The 20,396-nt window shown below is 36.4% G+C and overlaps 1 protein-coding gene across 2 annotated transcripts; it reads left to right on the top strand.

The window, feature by feature from the left end:
* The first annotated feature begins 16 nt into the window (after positions 1–16).
* tars1 (threonyl-tRNA synthetase 1) lies at positions 17–13,609 on the top strand. Of its 2 annotated transcripts, none has more exons than XM_058777190.1 (21): positions 17–209; positions 545–610; positions 921–1,111; positions 1,712–1,835; positions 2,030–2,151; positions 2,825–2,942; positions 3,063–3,127; positions 3,606–3,684; positions 3,867–4,013; positions 4,967–5,065; positions 5,360–5,526; positions 5,665–5,827; positions 6,099–6,236; positions 6,383–6,460; positions 6,550–6,650; positions 6,846–6,950; positions 7,041–7,113; positions 7,205–7,319; positions 7,805–8,715; positions 9,424–9,481; positions 12,669–13,609. In XM_058777190.1, exons 1-19 carry the CDS (start codon positions 153–155, stop codon positions 7,951–7,953), a joined length of 2,157 nt encoding a protein of 718 aa, XP_058633173.1. In that variant the 5' UTR covers positions 17–152; the 3' UTR covers positions 7,954–8,715; positions 9,424–9,481; positions 12,669–13,609. The 2 variants fall into 2 exon arrangements, with proteins under 2 accessions (XP_058633173.1, XP_058633172.1); XM_058777189.1 differs by having other exon boundaries at positions 7,805–8,897.
* The last annotated feature ends 6,787 nt before the right edge of the window (positions 13,610–20,396 follow it).

The following is a 20,396-nucleotide window of genomic DNA, read 5'->3' as shown; positions in this document are numbered from 1 at the left end:
AACATTCCAAATTCGTCAAATTGTTGCATCAGCGTTTGCCTCCCCGCAATATCCGGGAAACGTGTATGCCGGTGTCCTGAATAAAGACTGTACAAATTTGTAAATTGTTGGATCGTGTTACTTGTTCGTGCTTGTGATATTTTTGTCTAACTATGGCGGATGAGAGCGTTACAGAACAGATGAAGGATCTGAAAATGGACGAGAAGAAGGTATCAGATGTGCATGCAGTTAGCTGACTAGCTAGTGAACTGAAGAAGTCCTCTGAGACAGTCATAGCATGTTGCTGTCAAAACCCTTAATGCCTTTAATTTTTTTTAATAGTTTTTGGGACCTTTGAAACACGTTGCTCTCCTTATTTGTCTAACAGCTGTGCAATATAGATATTTAATATGCTCTGTTTATTTATAGGTTTGCAGTCAGATTTTGTTTCTGTATCACTTTACAGCGGGTGGAGTGACATGTTTGAACTCTTTTCTTTGTTGACATGAAAAACGAATTGACAGTTGAATGTAATAACCAATGAACGTCGCACCCCTTCTTTCAGAATAGCAAAGATGGAGGAAAGAAGAAAAACAAGAACGCTGGTGGAGATGCGAGTGGCAGGGCTGAGGTTTGTGCTGGTATTATTCTGTTGCTGTGTTGTCTATGATATTGCAACACTTGCATATTCCACAATGGACTTTAAAGATTCCATTCTCTGTATAAACTAATAAATGCATTGTTAAGCATGTGGATAGGATCCATGCACATTATGTAACTATAAAATATTTGGCATATGTGCAATTGTGCATTGATTTAAATTCCTTTGCAGAGGTTGTGATTTATGATGCATGCACTTTTGAAGAACCCTTAAAACAATGGATAGTTATTACGTGATAAAAATACGAGTTTTGTCTCTCTTTTTTTTTTTTTCTCTGTAGTTGAATCCTCTACCACAGTACATCGATGAGCGTCTGTCCGTTTATAACAAGCTGAAGACAGAACATGATGCCCTGCTGTCTGAGAAAGCAGCAAAAGACAGCAAGCCCATCAAGATCACACTGCCCGATGGAAAAGTAGTAGATGGGGAATCCTGGAAGACCACACCTTACCAGGTTGCCTGTGGCATCAGGTTAGTGACTGTCTGAACTAAACAGGCAAGCTTTTTTAACTCTGATGTTGTCAACTCTTGCTTGAACCAATGACATAGTTAGTAATGACACCTGTGAAACATTGGTAAACTTTAATTTCTTTAAATACTTATATAGTCAGTGTATAAACACTGAGGCTTCATAATGCAATCAAAACATTGTTCTGTTTGCGTGAGTGAAATATAGAAATATTGACTGACTCAGGCAATGGCAGGAATTTGGGGTGGGACAAAAGATACAGTCGACAAACATTTACATTTATGCATTTAAATTTTTTTTTTTATCCAAAGTAACCTACAATAGAGGAACATAAGAAGTTTGTCAATATTTATAGTGTAAGCTTCCAGGTTTATTAGAAAGCTAGACTAGGTGCAATGCAAAAATAAATAAATAAAAATAACAATAATGTGTGAATTGTTATGGAGAAGTTTAAGTTTAAGGTAAACGTCTATGAAAGTCAATGAAAGCATTGAAAGGCACCTAAAAAGTGTTTTCTTAGTGAGTTGCTTGTATTATGCTTCCAAATCAAGCAATAACTTGTAATCACAATGTATGACATTATAATGTGTTTTACTTAACAGCCAAGGCCTTGCTGATAACACTGTGATCTCCAAAGTGAACAATATGGTATGGGATCTAGACAGGCCCTTAGAGGAAGACTGCAGTCTAGTGTTTCTCAAATTCGACGATGAAGAGGCACAAGCAGTAAGTTTAGAGTTTTTTTTTTCCCCTCAAGTTTGCATTTGCGTTATTCGTTTTAATGAATGCTAGTCCAATAGAAGTGACCCCACCACATATGAGTGGTGCACAGAGAAAATGTTTCTTATGAATTATTTTATTATATAGATGATTGAAAGAGTGTATTTTTACATATTATTTAAAAAAACTTCTTTCTTAAGGTGTATTGGCACTCCAGTGCCCATATAATGGGAGAGGCCATGGAGCGAGTCTATGGAGGATGCCTTTGTTATGGGCCGCCCATTGAGAATGGCTTTTACTATGATATGTTTCTTGAAAATGAGTAAGTCAGACATACTCTCTGTTGTTGTTTTTTTTTGTTTGTTTTTTTTAATTAGAATGATTTGGGTTGTTCATCAACTGAACTGTAGTATTACAGGCATCAAATTATAATATGCTTCTCACGACTGTTGTCATCCATGCTAATTCAAGTCATTATTGTGCCTGTTTACTATCTATTGTTTAGAACTGTCAGTCAGAGCTTGAAAGTCACATTAATTCATCTGTGGTTAGAAATTATGCTAAGTAGCTGGTCAAGAAATACAACATTTTGTATTTTTTTTCAGGAGTTTTCATTCCTTTTTAACAATTACATGACCTTTTGTTTGACCAGGATCAGTGCAGTGGCTTTAGATAAGCTGTAAGGAGCATGATAAATGCTGTAGTTTACTTGTTGAAAGCCAATATATGCAAATGTATTCATTTTGATAATATCACTGTCAAGCTCTGCCTTATTTATTAGCGTGGCTCTGTCTGGTTCAGAGTAGGTATTTTTCTGAAAGTGCATTGCTTTGTCCTAGAAGATGACTGCTGGAAGACTAAAGTTTCTTTAATTGGTGACATCTGTGAGATGTTTTGTTATTCTTTGCACTAGTTTTATTTTTTTAATGAAACCTGTGCAACTTTGTGTACTTTACTTTCTCTATCCTCTCCCTTCCTCGCCTGCCGATTCTCAGAGGTGTATCGAGTAATGATTTTCCCTGTTTGGAGACCTTGTGTAAGAAGATCATCAAAGAGAAGCAGCCCTTTGAGAGGCTGGAGGTAAAGAAGGAGACGCTGTTGGAGATGTTCAAGGTAGGTGCTTCCTTTCTAAGAGCAATAAATATAAGCTCATGCTATGAATACATCCTTAACACTTGAGCGCCTTGAAGTTCAGAGTCAGATCAGTGAAATCTGCTTCTCTCTTTCTTCTAGTACAACAAGTTCAAGTGCAGGATCCTAAATGAAAAGGTTACCACCCCAACAACTACAGTTTACAGGTATGTAAAACATGTACATTTGAAGTGTTTTGTATTATTTATTTAAAAATAGTTTTAAAGTCTATTTACACTGCCAATAAAAAGTTTGTAGTTTTAAAAGATTTTTATTTCAAATAAATGCTGTTCTTGTGAACTTTCTATTCATCAAAGAATCCTAAACTATTCAACATTGATTATAAAATAATTTTTGTGTGCACCTAATCAGCATATTACAATGATTTCTGAAGGATCATATAACTCTGAAGACTGGAGTAATGGCTGCTGAAAGTTTTGCCTTCACAGAAATAAATTACATTTTAAAATACATTTAAATTGAAAACAGTTATTTTAAATCTTAATATTTCACAATATTACAGTTTTACTGTCTACTTTCAAAAACATTTTAAAAATCTTACCAACCTCAAACGTTTGAATGGTAGTGTATATACAATGTATTTATACCTTAGTTTATTTACACATTTTACTGTTGTTTCTGTAGGTGTGGACCTTTGATTGATCTGTGCAGAGGTCCTCATGTAAGACATACAGGAAAGATCAAGGCCTTGAAGATCCACAAGGTGCACAATTCAGCCCTTTCCTTCATTTTTCGTCAGTGTCCTCGCAGAACCTTTTAACAATTTAAACTAACTCTCAATTAAAACTCCCTTCCACATTCCTCTGTCATATTATCCCAACTTGTACATTAGGCATATTATCCCTACAGCATGATGTATAATCCCAAATATGATGTACATCACAGAATTCCTCTACATATTGGGAGGGCAAAGCTGACATGGAGAGCCTCCAAAGGATCTATGGCATCTCTTTCCCTGATCCTAAGATGCTGAAAGAATGGGAGAAATTCCAGGAAGAAGCCAAGAACAGGGATCATCGCAAACTAGGGAGGGTATGTGTAGATGTGTGAAAATTTACTTGCATACGTGATCAAAGCCTACCACTCATCTGAAATATGTAATGGATTTCTACTATAAACCATTTTACCGTAAAATCAGGTACTGTTTACAGATAAGCCAGAAATGTACATGAAATATGCATATGGCAGCACATCATAAAACCATGAGGAAAATGTATTCATACCATGACCCCCAAGAATACGCAAAATGCAGCGTCAGTTGTAATCCTTGTCTATGGATTATGTAAATCATACCTTATTTAAATGCTTTGATGACAGGAATTAAATATAGGCTACTAATGGTGCATAGTACTGACTCATAAATTTAAAAAAAGTCTTAATCAAATGTTTTTCACTCACTACCGTGCTTACTCACCACCAACTTTTGAATGGTAGTGTAATTAAATCACAAATCCAGCAGCAACATGTATGCGCATCTGCACAACTGGAAGTGAATAATTATAAAAGTCAGCAGTGTGCAAATTAATACAAAAAAGCCACTTTCCACTGAACATTTGGGTGACAAAACTGCTCCCACTGGAGGACATGTGGACACCTCGATGTGCTAATGACTCAGCCAGCATCTCATTTGATGCACTGTGTAGGGAGTCTCAAATCTGTGGTGACTGAAGACAGGTCTGATAGGTGGGCTGGGTTGGAGAGAACGGGGACTGTGCCTATAAAGAAGGCAGATGTCTGTCTCTTTAATGTGCCATCTGTTCATGGGCATGCTGATGGGTGCACCGGGAACACTTTGTCACAACAAAAGCAAGAGCATAATCAGCCATTTGTCCTATTTTTTTGGTCGCTCTTGCTCATTTAAACTTCTCGTTCTTTTCCTTTGTATCCTCCTGTATTCTCGTTTAGATTTCTGACTTGTATAATAATTGTTTCTCTCACCTTTAATGTTTTACACACACTCTCTCTCCCCACTTTTGTCTTTCCAGGAGCAAGACTTGTTTTTCTTCCATGACCTGAGCCCAGGAAGCTGTTTCTTTCTGCCTAAAGGAGCCTACATCTATAATACTCTGATAGAGTTTATTAGAGTGAGTTTCCCCCCATTTTGAATTCATAGTTCATTCTGTTACTACAGAACCAATATCTTCCATTTAAAAAATTACAATAGCTGACAAAACAAGGGTGTGATGTGGAGCAGGGTTTGCAGAGGTCTATTAGGATATGCTAAATTGCATTTTATGGATGTCATGGTTCAGTAGACCATGTAATGGATAGGTTGGTCCACTTCAAGGACCCCGTTAATGATTGTGAGCCAACCACTTGAATATTTATGCATTTTCACAGACCATTTTTGTTGCATTGTTCTAAATTTTATTGTGTAGAGTGAATACAGGAAGAGGGGATTCCAGGAAGTGGTCACACCGAACATCTACAACAGCAAACTATGGCAAACTTCAGGACACTGGCAGCACTACAGCGAAAACATGTTCTCCTTCGAGGTGGAGAAAGAGATCTTTGCTCTCAAGCCCATGAACTGCCCTGGACACTGGTACAAAATCTTTCTATATTCACTGCAACAGAAGTTTTGAAGTGTTGTTAATTGTAACAGGCATTGACCGTATCCCTGAATGGAAAACGTTAAGCAAGGATAATTTTACATTATGTAAACATGTTTCTTATTTGCCAGTCTGATGTTTGACCACCGGCCACGCTCTTGGAGGGAACTGCCTCTACGTTTGGCTGATTTTGGGGTCTTGCACCGTAATGAGTTGTCTGGAGCTCTTACTGGCCTGACCAGAGTCAGACGTTTCCAGCAAGATGATGCACACATCTTCTGCTCTATGGACCAGGCAAGTTACTTTGGAATGAGTGATGCTTTTTTGTGACTTGCCATTTAGGGTTCCCTTTTTACAATTTCTGTTGTAAAAAGGGAAATGTGAATGTAAATGTGTCGGGTTATGCTCTTTAAGCCATGGAAATGTGTTGGTTTAAAGATGTGGAAGCACTACATTTTTCAGTGTGTTAAAGGTCTATGTTCGATTCATGAGCCTATTAATGATTGCATTTAAGAGGTCATTATTCTCCTCATCTTACCTCCTTACCCATTTTCCTATCTAACAGATTGAGTCTGAAATAAAGGGTTGCCTGAACTTCCTACGTACAGTGTATGATGTGTTTGGCTTCACCTTCAAATTGAACCTTTCCACCAGGCCAGAGAAGTTTCTAGGAGAACCTGAAGTGTGGGACCAGGCTGAGAAGGTAAAATTTGACACTTTCCATAAACACAAAAAGAGCATAAGCAAATAAATGCACATACAGTACTGTTCAAAATTTGGGTTGGTAAGAATTAAATCATGCATATCTTGTCTAGTTTGACTTCATTAAGCCCTTTTTAATTGTTTTAGCAACTGGAGAACAGCCTGAATGATTTTGGAGAGAAATGGATTCTGAATCCTGGTGATGGAGCTTTCTATGGACCAAAGGTGCAACTGGATAAATAAAGCATAATGTGAAATATTGTACATTTAGGAAATGACTTTACACTCAAGTATTTTTTTATTTTGTGATTCAGATTGATATTCAGATAAAGGATGCCATTGGCAGGTATCACCAATGTGCCACCATTCAGCTGGACTTCCAGTTGCCTATTCGCTTCAATCTTACATTTGTGAGGTATGTTTACTCAAGTAAACATTACATGTTATCCTGAATAAAATAATAAGAAAAAATGAAAACCAGAGAGAATATACAAAGCAATTTCTATTTCCTGTACAACAGTGACATTTTGTGGTAATATTTGATTACTACACCCCTCCTGCATTTTATCTGCTTTGCTGACTTTGTAACTCAAACTTTGTCTCACTTCAGCCATGATGGCGATGACAAGAAGAGACCTGTGATCATCCACAGAGCGATCCTGGGTTCAGTGGAACGCATGATTGCCATCCTGACTGAAAACTATGGGGGAAAATGGTACGGCTTAGGAAGGGACTTTCACATGATAATGTTTAGTCACACACCATATGTGCGCATACCAAATTCTCCTGCTTTTGTTTCCCATAGGCCACTGTGGCTGTCCCCACATCAGGTGATGGTGGTTCCTATAGGACCCACTTGTGAGGAGTACGCCCAGAGAGTACGTTCTGCTCGCTGTTTCCCATACACTAGTAGCTGTTAGCTCTGATTCCAGCATAAACGTCATCAAAACAATCCCATGTCAATCTTAGGTACAACAGGAGTTCCACAGGGGAGGGTTGATGACGGATGTGGATCTGGACCCAGGCTGCACCCTGAACAAGAAGATCAGGAATGCTCAGTTGGCTCAGTACAATTTCATTTTAGGTGAGTGATCCATAGTAATGTTTAAATTATAAAGCCAGTGTCATTTCGATAGATCATTTCAAAATCATGGTTTGTTCCTGTTCGCTACTATAAATTATTTTTGTGTATATATTGTTACTTAAATGTGCGAGGCTTCCAGTTATTTTACCTGTACAAAAAAGCACATTTTAAAAGAGTCTTAAAAAGCACACTTATTTTTAAAGCAAGTAGTTTTACTGTTTACTGCGATTTATTTTTCTTGTTATTTACCTATAGCAGTTAATGAATAGTCTTGCACATTCAAAGAAAACAGCATACGTTGCAAAATAAGGTGGATAATTGTCTTGTTTTCATAAAGTCGTAAACGGCACAAGCAAACTGTGAGTGCTTCTCAGTAGCTTAAATTAAAATGCCATTCGCATTTGTTTTAATAGACAAATGTCAGCTGCAGATATGTTAACATAAATTCATTGTGATTCTAACTTTTACGGTTGATTCAATGACAGTGGTGGGTGAAAAGGAGAAGAGCAGTGACACAGTAAATGTTAGGACTCGTGACAACAAGGTGCATGGAGAGAGGAGTCTGACGGACTGCATGGAGCGACTCAAGGAGCTGAAGGCCTCAAGAACCCGTAACGCAGAAGAGGAATTCTGAACTCCCTAAACATCCTTCCAAGTCTTCCTTCATATGCCATATGCTCAGATGCTACTGGGCAGCAGCGTGCTGCTATTCTTCATTGATGATCCATAACTTCTCAACTGGAACTGTGTGGTTCAGGGGCTCAGGTTTTAAAACAGTGACATTATTTTATAACTAATCATTCAGTTGTCCAAAAGTCTGAAGATATGATTAATTGTTAATACTTTGCTTAAAAAAAAAAACTGTAAGAAAAATATCCTGGGAATGTTTATTTGTCAGATATCCATTATACTTTGTTATAGGAAAGGGTCTTTTCTATCAATATATGTGAATGGGTAAATGACAGTAATGTCTGGTAGCTTGTCTGATGTTGTTGGGGGTTAAATAAAACGGTATATCTTTCCATTGTATGCCTCACTTTTGCTATAACGACTTAAAATGCAGTCGAAAGCTGTTATTGTTGGAATATTTATAATCAACGTGAATAGTGGTGCAGAACACTGTTGCAGTAGAGTAGACGTAGTTGTTTACGTGTTTAAGCCCAATGTTACTTTCACTTTCACTTATTGTGCTGGTGATTTATTAGAAATCGCCTGCTTGCAGTTTGCATATCTAACCGGACAAACGAGCGAGTAGTAAACGACAAGCAGACTTAAAAGTGTTAATATTATTGGATATATTTTAATTGCTATAGTGGAAGAATGTATGTTTTTTCCATCGTGTACTTCTGCAGTCGGGCGTTTCAACCATAGACTGTAAAAGGTTTCGACAGCTGAGGTTGGTTTTGTCCGCAGGATGTTTATTCACAAATAGACTTCTGTTTTAGTTTTTTTTTTTTGTTTGTTTTTTTCTCTGTTAACTCCTAAACAGTTACAGAGATGCTCTTTAGCTACAATTAAACGGAGTTCGGCGCTGCTTTAAGGGGAAAAAAGGATTTTTTAAATGATTTCCCTTAAAAGGTAAGTCAAAATCATATGTGTGGGAAAGAGTACATTATTACTAGTATCGTCGATACTGGGCATAGGCTGACCCTGTATGTCAGGATTTGCATACGTTAATGCCGATCTTCTAAAAGACTGGCTATAGGGCAAAGGAATCAATCTAAGTTTTTAATTTGAAATGTTCCTTTTTCCTGAAAAACTACGTTATTGTAAAGAGAAACAAGATAGTAGACTTTAATTTCACTTTCGTTTATGCACAGTAAAATCTTGCTTGCTTGGCAAAACGTACTTTTGCTGTTTTTCTTTAAAATCATTGACATTTGATACGATGTTTTTCTGTCTAATGCAGACAATAAGTGTAATTTTTTTAGCGTCTGAAAGCATTTTTGGGCCACTGTATAAGCACATAGACCCGACAGGCTTAGACAGGCCGTCAAAACATACATTAAAGTTTACCTTTCATGCAATGTCTAATATCTAACAGAACTTCTTTCATTAATAATAGTTTGCTATTGTTAATTGAGAAATTATTTACTGGTTTCAGTTCTGCGATGGAGTTTACAGACGAGGAGAAAATATGGCTGCAAAGAGTGTCTGCTGAAGTAAGAATACTGATTTTCCTCTTTTTTAAAATATATTTGTTATATATTTATTTTATTTATGTTATTTTTTTATTATTATTTTTTTACATTGTCAAAGTCTAAAAGTAAAAAAAAAAAAAAGAAGCAGTTTAGTCTATGCCATGCGATGGCAGTATAGACCAATTTCATGTAGGCGTCACAGTTACGTCACTCGCAGCTGCGCGCGCATTGTGGTGGCAGAAACAGTAACAAGCGGAGTGAAACGGGAAAGAGCCCGTTAAAGTGTACTGTTGTACCTTTGGATGTCAGAATCGGAATGCAAATAATTTTTTATAGAATACTGTCGTCAAAAACGCCATTTGAAGCTAAACGCAGACGTTTAAACGGACTAATGAAACCTGCTATGATTACTCGACTTTTAAAGCATAAATTTGATAAATCACATTTCAACATAATATTCACATATACAGTTCATAGGGAATATATTATATTTGTCCTACATTTACAGCATGACATAGTATTTAAACCTATACCAATTTACATCACGTTACCTAATTTATCCCACAATTATTTTTTGAGACTTTTTTTTTCAACTTTATATTTCGTATTTCGGACTTTATAACTCGATTTAGCTCAACAATAGCGAGTTTGTCCATTCTGAGGGGAAAAAAGCCAGATGTGTGGGATATAACTCGAAAGAGAGAATGAGTTGATTTTTCTTATCAGACTTGTGAGATATAATCTCAGAATTTTGAAATATTGAAATTGAAATTTTAACGCTGCTGCCACTGCCAGACAAAATAATAATAATAATAATTATTAATTAAATAAATAAACGACGACAGCTGTGGTTAAACGAGATAAAGAGCGGACTGGACAGAAACAATCATCAGAAAAGCTCGCGTTTGCAGGCGCACACTTCTTATCAGAAAAGGTTCAATAAAGTATTGTCTTTTGTTGTTATGGGCGCGTCTAAAGATTTCTTATGGATCTCAGTACTATGTCGTGTATGAAATAATGTCTGCGTGCATGTGTGTAAAACAACAAACTGACGATTTATAAGCTTAATCATGTGTAATTGTATATACATTGTTATGAGTAATTGTGGCTGGAATAATAATGTAGCTGTAAAAATAGTTGCCTGCTGAAATTGAAATATATATTACATCTTCATAGATACACGGTGAGTTTGTCTTTACTATACATGTTATTTGTGATCACTCAAGCGGAGGTAATCCTGTCAGATCATCCATCCTTTGAGTGAGTACAGGTCGGCCAATTTCGTCCGTTAAAGTTAACCTTTTCAAATAACGCAGTCCCGGACAGCATGCAGCCCTTACATATGCAGGTAAAATCGGAATTGCTCCAGTTATTGTTAAAAAGAAAAACAAGCTAACAGACTTCATAGCTAGCCTTAGTGAAGCGGTCAGGGGGATCTTTCTGCCACCACCGAAGCTCCGCCCACAGAAAAACGTCACAATGTTTACTAACAGGAAATTGGTCTACAGGTGCTGGTCATATAATTAGAATATCATCAAAAAGTTGATTTATTTCACTAATTCCATTAAAAAAGTGAAACTTGTATATTATATTCATTCATTACACACAGACTGATATATTTCAAATGTTTATTTCTTTTAATTTTGATGATTAGAGCTTACAGCTCATGAAAGTCAAAAATCAGTATCTCAAAATATTAGAATATTTACATTTGAGTTTGAATAAATGACCATCCCTACAGTATAAATTCTGGGTATCTCTTGTTCTTTGAAACCACAATAATGGGGAAGACTGCTGACTTGGCAATGATCCAGAAGACGAACATTGACACCCTCCACAAAGATGGTAAGTCACAGAAGGTCATTACTGAAAGGTGTGGCTGTTTACAGAGTGCTGTATCAAAGCATATTAAATGCAAAGTTGACTGGAAGGAAGAATTTGGGTAGGAAATAGTGCACAAGCAACAGGGATGACTGCAAGCTTGAGAATACAGTCATGCAAAGCTGATTCAAACACTTGTGAGAGCTTCACAAGGAGAGAACTGAAGCTGGAGTCAGTGCATCAAGAGTCACCACGCTCAGACGTCTTCAGGAAAAGGGCTACCAAGCCACTTCTGAACCAGAGACAACGTCAGAAGCATCTTAACTGGGTTGTGGAGGAAAAGAACTGGACTGTTGCTCAGTGGTCCAAAGTCCTCTTTTCAGATGAAAGTAAATTTTACATTTCATTTGGAAATCAAGGTCCCAGAGTCTGAAGGAAGAGTGGAGAGGCACAGAATCCATGTTGCTTGAAGTCCAATGTGAAGTTTCCACAGTCAGTGATGATTTGGGGTGCCATGTCATCTGCTGGTGTTGGTCCACTGTGTTTTCTGAAGTCCACAGTCAACGCAGCCATCTACCAGGAAATTTTAGAGCAATTCATGCTTCCTTCTGTTGACAAGCTTTATGGAGATGCTGATTTCATTTTCCAGCAGGACTTGGCACCTGCCCACACTGCCAAAGGTACCAAAAGCTGGTTCAATGACCATAGTGTTACTGTGCTTGATTGGCCAGCAAACTCGCCTGACCTGAACCCCATAGAGAATCTATGGGGTATTGTCAAGAGGAAGATGAGAGACACCAGACCCAACAATGCAGATGAGCTGAAGGCCACTATCAGAGCAACCTGGGCTCTCATAACACCTGAGCAGTGCCACAGACTGATCGACTCCATGCCACGCCGCATTGCTGCAGTAATTCAGGCAAAAGGAGCCCCAACTAAGTATTGAGTGCTGTACATGCTCATACTTTTCATTTTCATACTTTTCAGTTGGCCAAGATTTCTAAAAATCCTTTCTTTGTATTGGTCTTAAGTAATATTCTAATTTTCTGAGATACTGAATTTGGGATTTTCCTTAGTTGTCAGTTATAATCATCAAAATTAAAAGAAATAAACATTTGAAATATATCAGTATGTGTGTAATGAATGAATATAATATACAAGTTTCACTTTTTGAATGGAATTAGTGAAATAAATCAACTTTTTGATGATATTCTAATTATATGACCAGCACCTGTGTGTATATATCATATACAGGGCTAAGTTCATCATGTCCTCAGTTGTTCTACTTTATGATTTTCACCTGTACTTTGAATAAAATCATCTGCTGCAAACATAAATGTAAATGGAAAAGTAATAATAAAATAATAATAATATTTCACCTATTTAGATACCTGAAGGAAATGAACTCACTCCAAAGGAGAAGCAATTACAGGAGAAAGCGAAGCCAGAGACTGAATTTCAGGCCCAGCTCTTCCAAACTATGGCCTCCATACGATTTGCACTGAATGATCTAATAAAAACCAACCAACCAACAATAGAGGTGAAAAACCCCGTCCAGCAGAAGAGCAGCATCTCATCACAATGTGGATAAACATCAAATACCAAGATGTCGCATTTAGGCCTACTTTTTCTTTTTGGTTAAATAATGGAGAATAAACTAACCTAAAACAAAATCTTCTGTACATAACAGTGATGTCAAGTGAGAATACAAGTTCTTCTTTTTCATGATCTCAACAGGGTATTCTTACGTCATTAAATGATTTATTGGTGGATTTCAGGTTTAGATCATCAGATTACACCAGACAATGCAGCAGCACTGAGATTTAGTGACCTCAGCTCATGAAATGTTTCCTCAACTGTGAACAACAGGACGCTTCATTATGCTATGTAATGCTGACTTGGAGAAAATAATGCTATTGCTATTTGCTATTTGTTTTTTGAAATATTACTGGTGCTTTTTTCACGATACACATTGATGCTTTTGAAATGTTTGCCATGCAAAGTTCTCCAAAAACTCAGTATGCATTGTTTTTATCATGTTTGCAGGGATGATAACATCTCTACCTCAAATACAATAGTAAACCGTACAATACATTTTTTCTTTTGCACACATGTATAATAAATTGGACCATGGCATTTTGGACAATTGCAGAGTTCTAATTTTCAGATGTTTCAAAATTGTTTATTTATATGATTTCTATCCATGGCTCACACAAAGCTTATACAAATTTTATTTCCAAAATGTCTGTGCATTCCACACTTTCAATTTTAGCCTAACGTTTTGAAAGAATTTGACTGTATTTTAAAATGAATAAAAATTAAAATGAATCAGTGGAGTGTATTCTTATATTTTTTTTAATATAGTAATTTATAAGATCTCAGTATACACAATTTCAGCATATTTTTTAGCTGTTTGTGTGCAGAAAATATGTCAGTAGTTGCTATTACTCTGACATCCACATGGTGGTGTTACTCTGCAAGATTACAAACGCCACAACAAGAGAAAAACAGACCAAGTCAAAGAGACCGAGACAGACTGAAGTCTAATCTTCTCTTCAATTGACCCCTGGCCCCAAGTGATATATAGCAGAGAGCCAGTGAGCACTCCATGAATCTGCCCGGGGTAGATTCTCACCATATGTTTCATCGGGCACCTGGCCATGCGGGTTAGAATGCTCCATTGAGCTAAACAAACCAAGCAGCTTCTGCACACAAAACTCAGTGCAAGTGGACAATGAGGGCTGCATGAGTTCGGTGTTCTGGATCAAGAGTCTCCAGCACACGTGAACAACGATATGGCTCATCAGATAACCTCTGGAGAGAAACTTTCAGAGATCTGCTGATAGTAAACAAATAAATGAACTTTCTATTCATTAGAGAATCCTAAAAATAATAATAATAATTAGAATAAATGTTTCCTGAGCAGCAAATGAGCATATCAGAAAGATTTCTGAAGTATCATGTAACACTGAAGACTGGGATAATGATGCTAAAAAAACACAAGAACAAATTGCATTTTAAAATATATTCAAATAGAAAACAGTTATTTTAAATTGTACAAATACTTCACGATATTACTGTTTTTGCTGTATTTTAGATTAAATAAATGCAGCCTTGGTGAGCAGAAGAGACTTCTTTTAGAAACATTAACAAATCTTCCCAATCTAAAACTTTTAAACAGTTATGTATGTGTGTGTGTGTGTGTGTTTGCACATGCGTGCATGTGTATTATTACAATAAACAGTATATTTACAAATTGACATTTAATCTAGTTTAATGAATACTGCAAAAGATTGTTGTTCATTATGATAACTAATGTGTTAACTAATGCTCACAAAATTAAAATTATTAAATGTTACCAAAAGTATTTCCCATTTTCCATGTGGTCTTGCAGTTTATTTAGTTATTATTTATTCATTCATTCTATTTTATTTTATTTTATATTTAATTAAAAAAAAAATATATATATATATATATATATATATATCCCACATTTTTCCCACTTCTCACAACAACAAATATGGATGTGAAGAAATCCCTAAATTATGGTGAGTTACCCATGAAGTTTTTGCACGGGAAACCGAACTGCCATCTTTAATATCATAATGTCACAAAATCGCATGGTTCTGCTTATGCATGTTTGATGATATTCTGGCACATCTGGAAAGATTGTTTGTGACCTCAAGCAAAGCCTTCCTGCAAAATCACAAGTATGACCTCTGCACATGACCCAATGTAAATTAAGCAAACCGCTTTACACAGGCAGCTTGGCTGAAGAGGGGAGCGTCGCACTCCGCGCATGTGCAAGTACTTTTCAACTTTGAAGTACATAATATGGGTTTAACCCCAGATAGAACATAGTGAAACCAAATATTTGCTTTCAGGCACACCACATCATAAATGGCATATATAACTGCAAGGGACTTGGTCTCGCAAAGCTTCTGACTGAAGAATTAAAAAAGAATGTTAAATGCAAGATATATAGCGACGAAAACAAAAAAAGAGCAATATGTGTTTTCAGTGTAGCTTCAATTGATGTTTTCTGATTTATTTTATAAAAGGAAAGAGCATGTACATTTTAGTTATAAGGTTATAGCTTTACCAAAATATGTTACATTGACTTATGCTGTGAATTACTAAAAAGCGAACCAAATGAATGGCCTGACCCTTTACACTGTTAAAGACTTATTGTGTAAATGAGCCTAGTCTTTGTTGCCCGTGGCCTGGGCATTTTGGAAACTACCCCCTTAATTTGTGCCTTGTGGCTACAGAGGTCTGACCAATGACATGACATGAATAAATCATCTGTCAAGAAAGCCTCCAATCAGAAAACACCCCAGGTGCTCAGCAACAAGCCTCCAAAACCTCCTCCACACAACATGCCACATAATGACCATCTGGTGGCCAATTAGTGAGTACCCCGTGCTAGTGCTAACACCTTCCTCATAATGAATAGAGAAAAGAGACATGTGTTCTTCATAGTGTTGCTGATGTTTTATATTACGCTGTGGTGAGATCAGGGCGTTATTTTGATTGGTGATTAAGGCAGCATTGAGCGACCGAGAGTTTTGTGTTGCGCATTTTCCCACATGTAAAATAAAGGGAGGAGGGATGTGAAATGTTTCTTCTGTTGACACTCACTTGTTGACTATGTTAAAGAGCCACTATGCCAAAAAACAAAAACAAAAAAAAAGAATTTACTAAACTGGTATTTTTCTATAATGTGTGCAGAAAGAGTTTGTCTAAAAGCAGAAATTTGCCTCTTACTTTATACATACAGCATTGGTTGTGGCATATGGCTGGCTGGAACTTGACTTGTGCTCATTCACACAAATTACTGTCATGTCTCAGTCAGTTAAGTCATATGTCAATGTAAAGTGTTTGGACTGACAAAATGTTTAAGGCCTGTGGTGCCTTTAAAAGGGATAGTTTACCCAAAAATAAACATTCTGTCATCATTCACTCAAGTTTACCCAAGTTACTGAACATAAAAGACATTTGTAAGAATGTGGGTACCCATTCTATGAAAGTTTCATGCTATGAAAGTCAATGGGGATCAGGAACTATTTGTTTACCCACATTCTTTATAAATGTCTTTGTGTGTGTGTGTGTGTGTGTACGTTTTTAGCAGCAGAAAAATAAAAAATACAGGTTTTGAAGTTGAGGGTGAGTAAATGATGACAGAATTTTCATTTTTTGGGTGAACTATCCTTTTCAAAAGTGTTCCTTGACTGACATTTAAATCTAATACTGATTTAAGACACACATATATGAGATTAAAAACTGAGTTATTGCTATTCAGTTAAGCATACCTACCAAGGCTGCATTTCTTTGATCAAAATTACAGTAAAAACAGTAATATTGTGAAACATTACAATAAAAAAAAGTTTTCTAATTTTATTTTTTTTTTAAATGTAAAATACTACTGTGGCAGCAACGCTTCATTTTAGCAGTCATTTAGTGTCACGTGATCCTTCAGAAGTCATTCTAATTTGCTGATTTTGTGCTCAAAAACATTTCTGATTATTATCAACGTTGAAAACAGTTGTGCTGCTTAATACTTTTGTGTGAACTGATACATTTTTACAACAACATTATAAATGTAACATTATAAATTCCTTTTACTGTCACATTGTATCAGTTTAATACTGTATGTTCGTGCTGAATAAAAGTATTAATTTATTTTCTTAAAAAATAAATAAATAAAATAAAACAGGGAGCATTTGCTGAAAATGAATGCAGAATGCAAGAGGGATACCAGATTACAGGAAAAAAAAAAAAAAAAAAATCAAGACTGCTTGCTGCAAATAAGAACATATATAAATGTTACTCTTATTCTTATTTAAACAAGAAAAATACTTTTCACCGCCAAAGTCTTGAAATATTAATAACAGATGCCCCAACAGAACATATAGCCAGGAATCCAGATCAGGATAATTGATTGACTGTAAGGATTATAAGTGTGGCGCCAGAGCTCAAGTCATGATACCTGGTTTCTATTCGAAGACTGTCTTTCTTGGCTAGCCAATGCAACCAGTGATGTCCTGTTCTGATTGGTTACAGCTGAAGAACAGCATTTAATATCTAAGACATTTTAATTAAATTTTTTTTTTGTAGTTTTTAGTTTAGGAACTATAGCAAATATAAACAGAGCTAAAATTAAATTATTTTATGCAATTTAAATGCATTTTTTATTCTGCAGTTTTACTTAATTCTTTCTTTCTTTCTACACCTTGGTCTAAATACAGCTGAACAAATTAAATAATAATTTTACATGTTCATTTTCATTTGATATTATAATCGTTATGTAAAGAAATAGTAAACAGGAACTGAAATGAATTTGTTGTAAGTTCTGCGACTTTATTTTTGATTCATCGTGGTCGACATGCAAAGTACAAAAAAGTTGTGAAAGTGCTAGCTCTCTGTGGGTATAATGTCAACAAGCATGTACATAAACTTACTTGGCTACTAAACACAATTATCACGCTCGATTTCAAACATCTTTTTTCAACTCTCGCTCTCTCTCTCTGTGCCTCTCAATAGGCCAAACATTCAAAAGGGGACATATTTCAGAAGGGAGACTGAGCAAGACAGAGGTATGCACTCAGTATTTTCCTCTCATTTTTTCTTCCTTCTTTCGCTCTGCTTTTTCTCCCTCCCTCGAAGGAACGTTTACTTTAGCTCCTTAAGAGAGAGGCCAGGAGGCTCGGGTCCCGATTTGGGTGCCCACAACTCACCAGGGCCTGCAAGCCTGATGAAGTTCAAGCTGACAGCTGCATAAATCACAGCCCACTGGAGCTAATAGGTGGCAGTATTAAAATCCAGCCCCCTGCCTCGGACCACCCAGGTAGCCTTTACAGGAATAGGAGCATCCAGTCATATCTAACACAACTGAAACTGTACAGCCATCTGAGGCACTTAGCCCCCTGCTCGCCACCCCTCTGGCTGCTCCTCAATGGGTGGGGGGGGCTCTCTTAGCAACACAGGAGAGGCCCGTTTGGCATCCGGACTACAATGATTCATATTTGGCACTTCCATAAAGGCTTCAGTTTCAGGCCCAATATGGCATAGTCTGTCTCGCTAACGTACTTTTTCTCTTCTTCTGGAAAAACCTATAAAAATCTAAGCCAATAACCCAACAGAAGTTACTAGCTTTCCTCTAAGAAAGAACTTGTGATGTTTTTGAGCCACTGTTAGTCTTTTAAAAGATGCAAAAGTGCAAAAATACCATGTTAAGCTATTGGCCCCCATTGGGCCAATTCATAAACGTTAAAATACATTAATAAAATAACAAGACACAAACAACATGGGTGTTAAAATGATTATAGGGTGAAAAAAGGCCTTTATTCATCCCCCGGAGCCATGTGAGGTACGTTTTATTATGGATGGATGCACTTTATTGCACTTCTTTGGACTGTTGAAAAAAAAAAAACACCTATCCAGTGCCATTATAAAGCTTGGAAGCGCAAGGACAATTGTTAACATAAATCCAATTGGATTCGACTGAAAGAAGAAAGTCATATACACCTTGGATGCCTTGAGGTTGAGTAAAGCATGGGCTAATTTTAATTTAGATTACATAACATATAAGATAACATTAACAATGAAAAGTATAAAGCATTTAGCAATTTTAGTTTAATGTTAATTTTAATATTTACTAATACAGTATTATAATCTAAAGTTGTATCTGTTACTATTATTTAATGGACCTGAGCTTACATGAACTAACAATGAACAGGGGTATTTTTATTAACTAGGGTTAACAAAGGTTAATACATACTGTACTGCATTAATTAATGTTATGAAGCACTTTATTGTAAAGTGTTTCTATCCAGTTTTGCTTTGTTGCCATGAAAATCATACCACTATAAACACTAAAATGATTTAAACAGCTTTCATCTCAAATAATACGTTTTTACCTTATTTATTTAATAAAGCTTTTTATAAAATGTTAGGCATCACATTTCTGTCCTTTTTTACTTTCATTGTACGTCCCTGACTGTAACCTCAAGTTTTGCTTTTTTTTTTTTATAAAAAGGGGGGACAAGGAGTACCCCTTTAACCTCTGTTACTTGAATGAACCAAAACAGTATAGCCAGAAAAAAGCAAAAGAATTGAGTTGCATAGTTACCGTATTGTCCGGCTACAAACAGTGTAAAAATGGGCCTCACCTTCCCTGCAGGCCCCCCACATGGTGGCTTGGCCTACACTCACTTCAGCTCTGTTTTCCCCATTTCAGAGGGTGAATCCCACATTCTGTCATGCTGAATCTGAAATCAGACTTGACAGAATCACTTCTGTCCCTGGAAAGAACTCCTAATCCTCCTGCTGTTCATCAGTGCACTGCTCTCAAAGATCAATTTAGATTACACTGGGGATGTAAGACTGCTTAAAGATGACACCATGACTGACGCACATATTTTGTGGTTGTCATTAGTTACAGCATATACTTACTGTTCACTATAAGCACATTAAGCCTTATTAAAACTAGTTCACAAGCATAAACCACACTACAACATGTTTATTTCCTCTCATGTTGGATTGTATGAAACATTTAAACAACTTCGAGCTGTTGTTTTGGCCTAGGGTGACCTCGTTGTAAACTGTTTTTCTAGTCAATTATTGGGGGATTTTAGAATCATCTTGAAACATTTCAGTACACATTTATCATATGACACCTGGGATTCACCACACACACACACACACACACTCACTACCACCGCCACACACGATTATTTACCTTACAGGCAGCTTGCTCTGTTCTTGCCTTTTCACAAGATGCATCATCTTAAAATGATTTGTAGTTGCTCTTTTTACAGTGTGTGGGATCTGGAAGCAGTACAACTGATTAAAACAACCTTAAATTATGAAGCCCTCAGAGATGGCGGAAGTTGCCTCTAGTAATGTGTGAAGTGGAGACAAAGAAACTATGAATGAAACCTTGTCATTGCTGAACTACAGACATTGCCCAAAGCTAGCAAACTTCACCACAAAAAAGCTCATGAAACACATGCCCTGTTATTATTATTACTACTATAAATGATCTATTTTAAAATATGGAAATGTAATAGTAATATATTCTTTCATTAATTTAGATATATTCATAGTTCAAGTA

Source organism: Onychostoma macrolepis, chromosome 05 (assembly GCF_012432095.1).
Source record: "Onychostoma macrolepis isolate SWU-2019 chromosome 05, ASM1243209v1, whole genome shotgun sequence".
In the NCBI taxonomy this organism is placed as follows: Eukaryota; Metazoa; Chordata; class Actinopteri; order Cypriniformes; family Cyprinidae; genus Onychostoma; species Onychostoma macrolepis.
The sequence above is the reverse complement of the archived record's forward strand: the minus strand, read 5'-3'. Positions and strand labels throughout refer to the sequence as shown.

What these genes read in the sequence shown, in the direction of transcription:
- tars1 (XM_058777190.1), top strand. Translation starts at nt 153, where the DNA reads ATGGCGGATGAGAGCGTTACAGAACAGATGAAGGATCTGAAAATGGAC. An exon ending in CAGGTTGCCTGTGGCATCAG is followed by an intron (nt 1,112 to 1,711) that starts GTTAGTGACTGT and finishes TTTACTTAACAG; the next exon opens with CCAAGGCCTTGCTGATAACA. An exon ending in TCTTCTGCTCTATGGACCAG is followed by an intron (nt 5,828 to 6,098) that starts GCAAGTTACTTT and finishes CCTATCTAACAG; the next exon opens with ATTGAGTCTGAAATAAAGGG.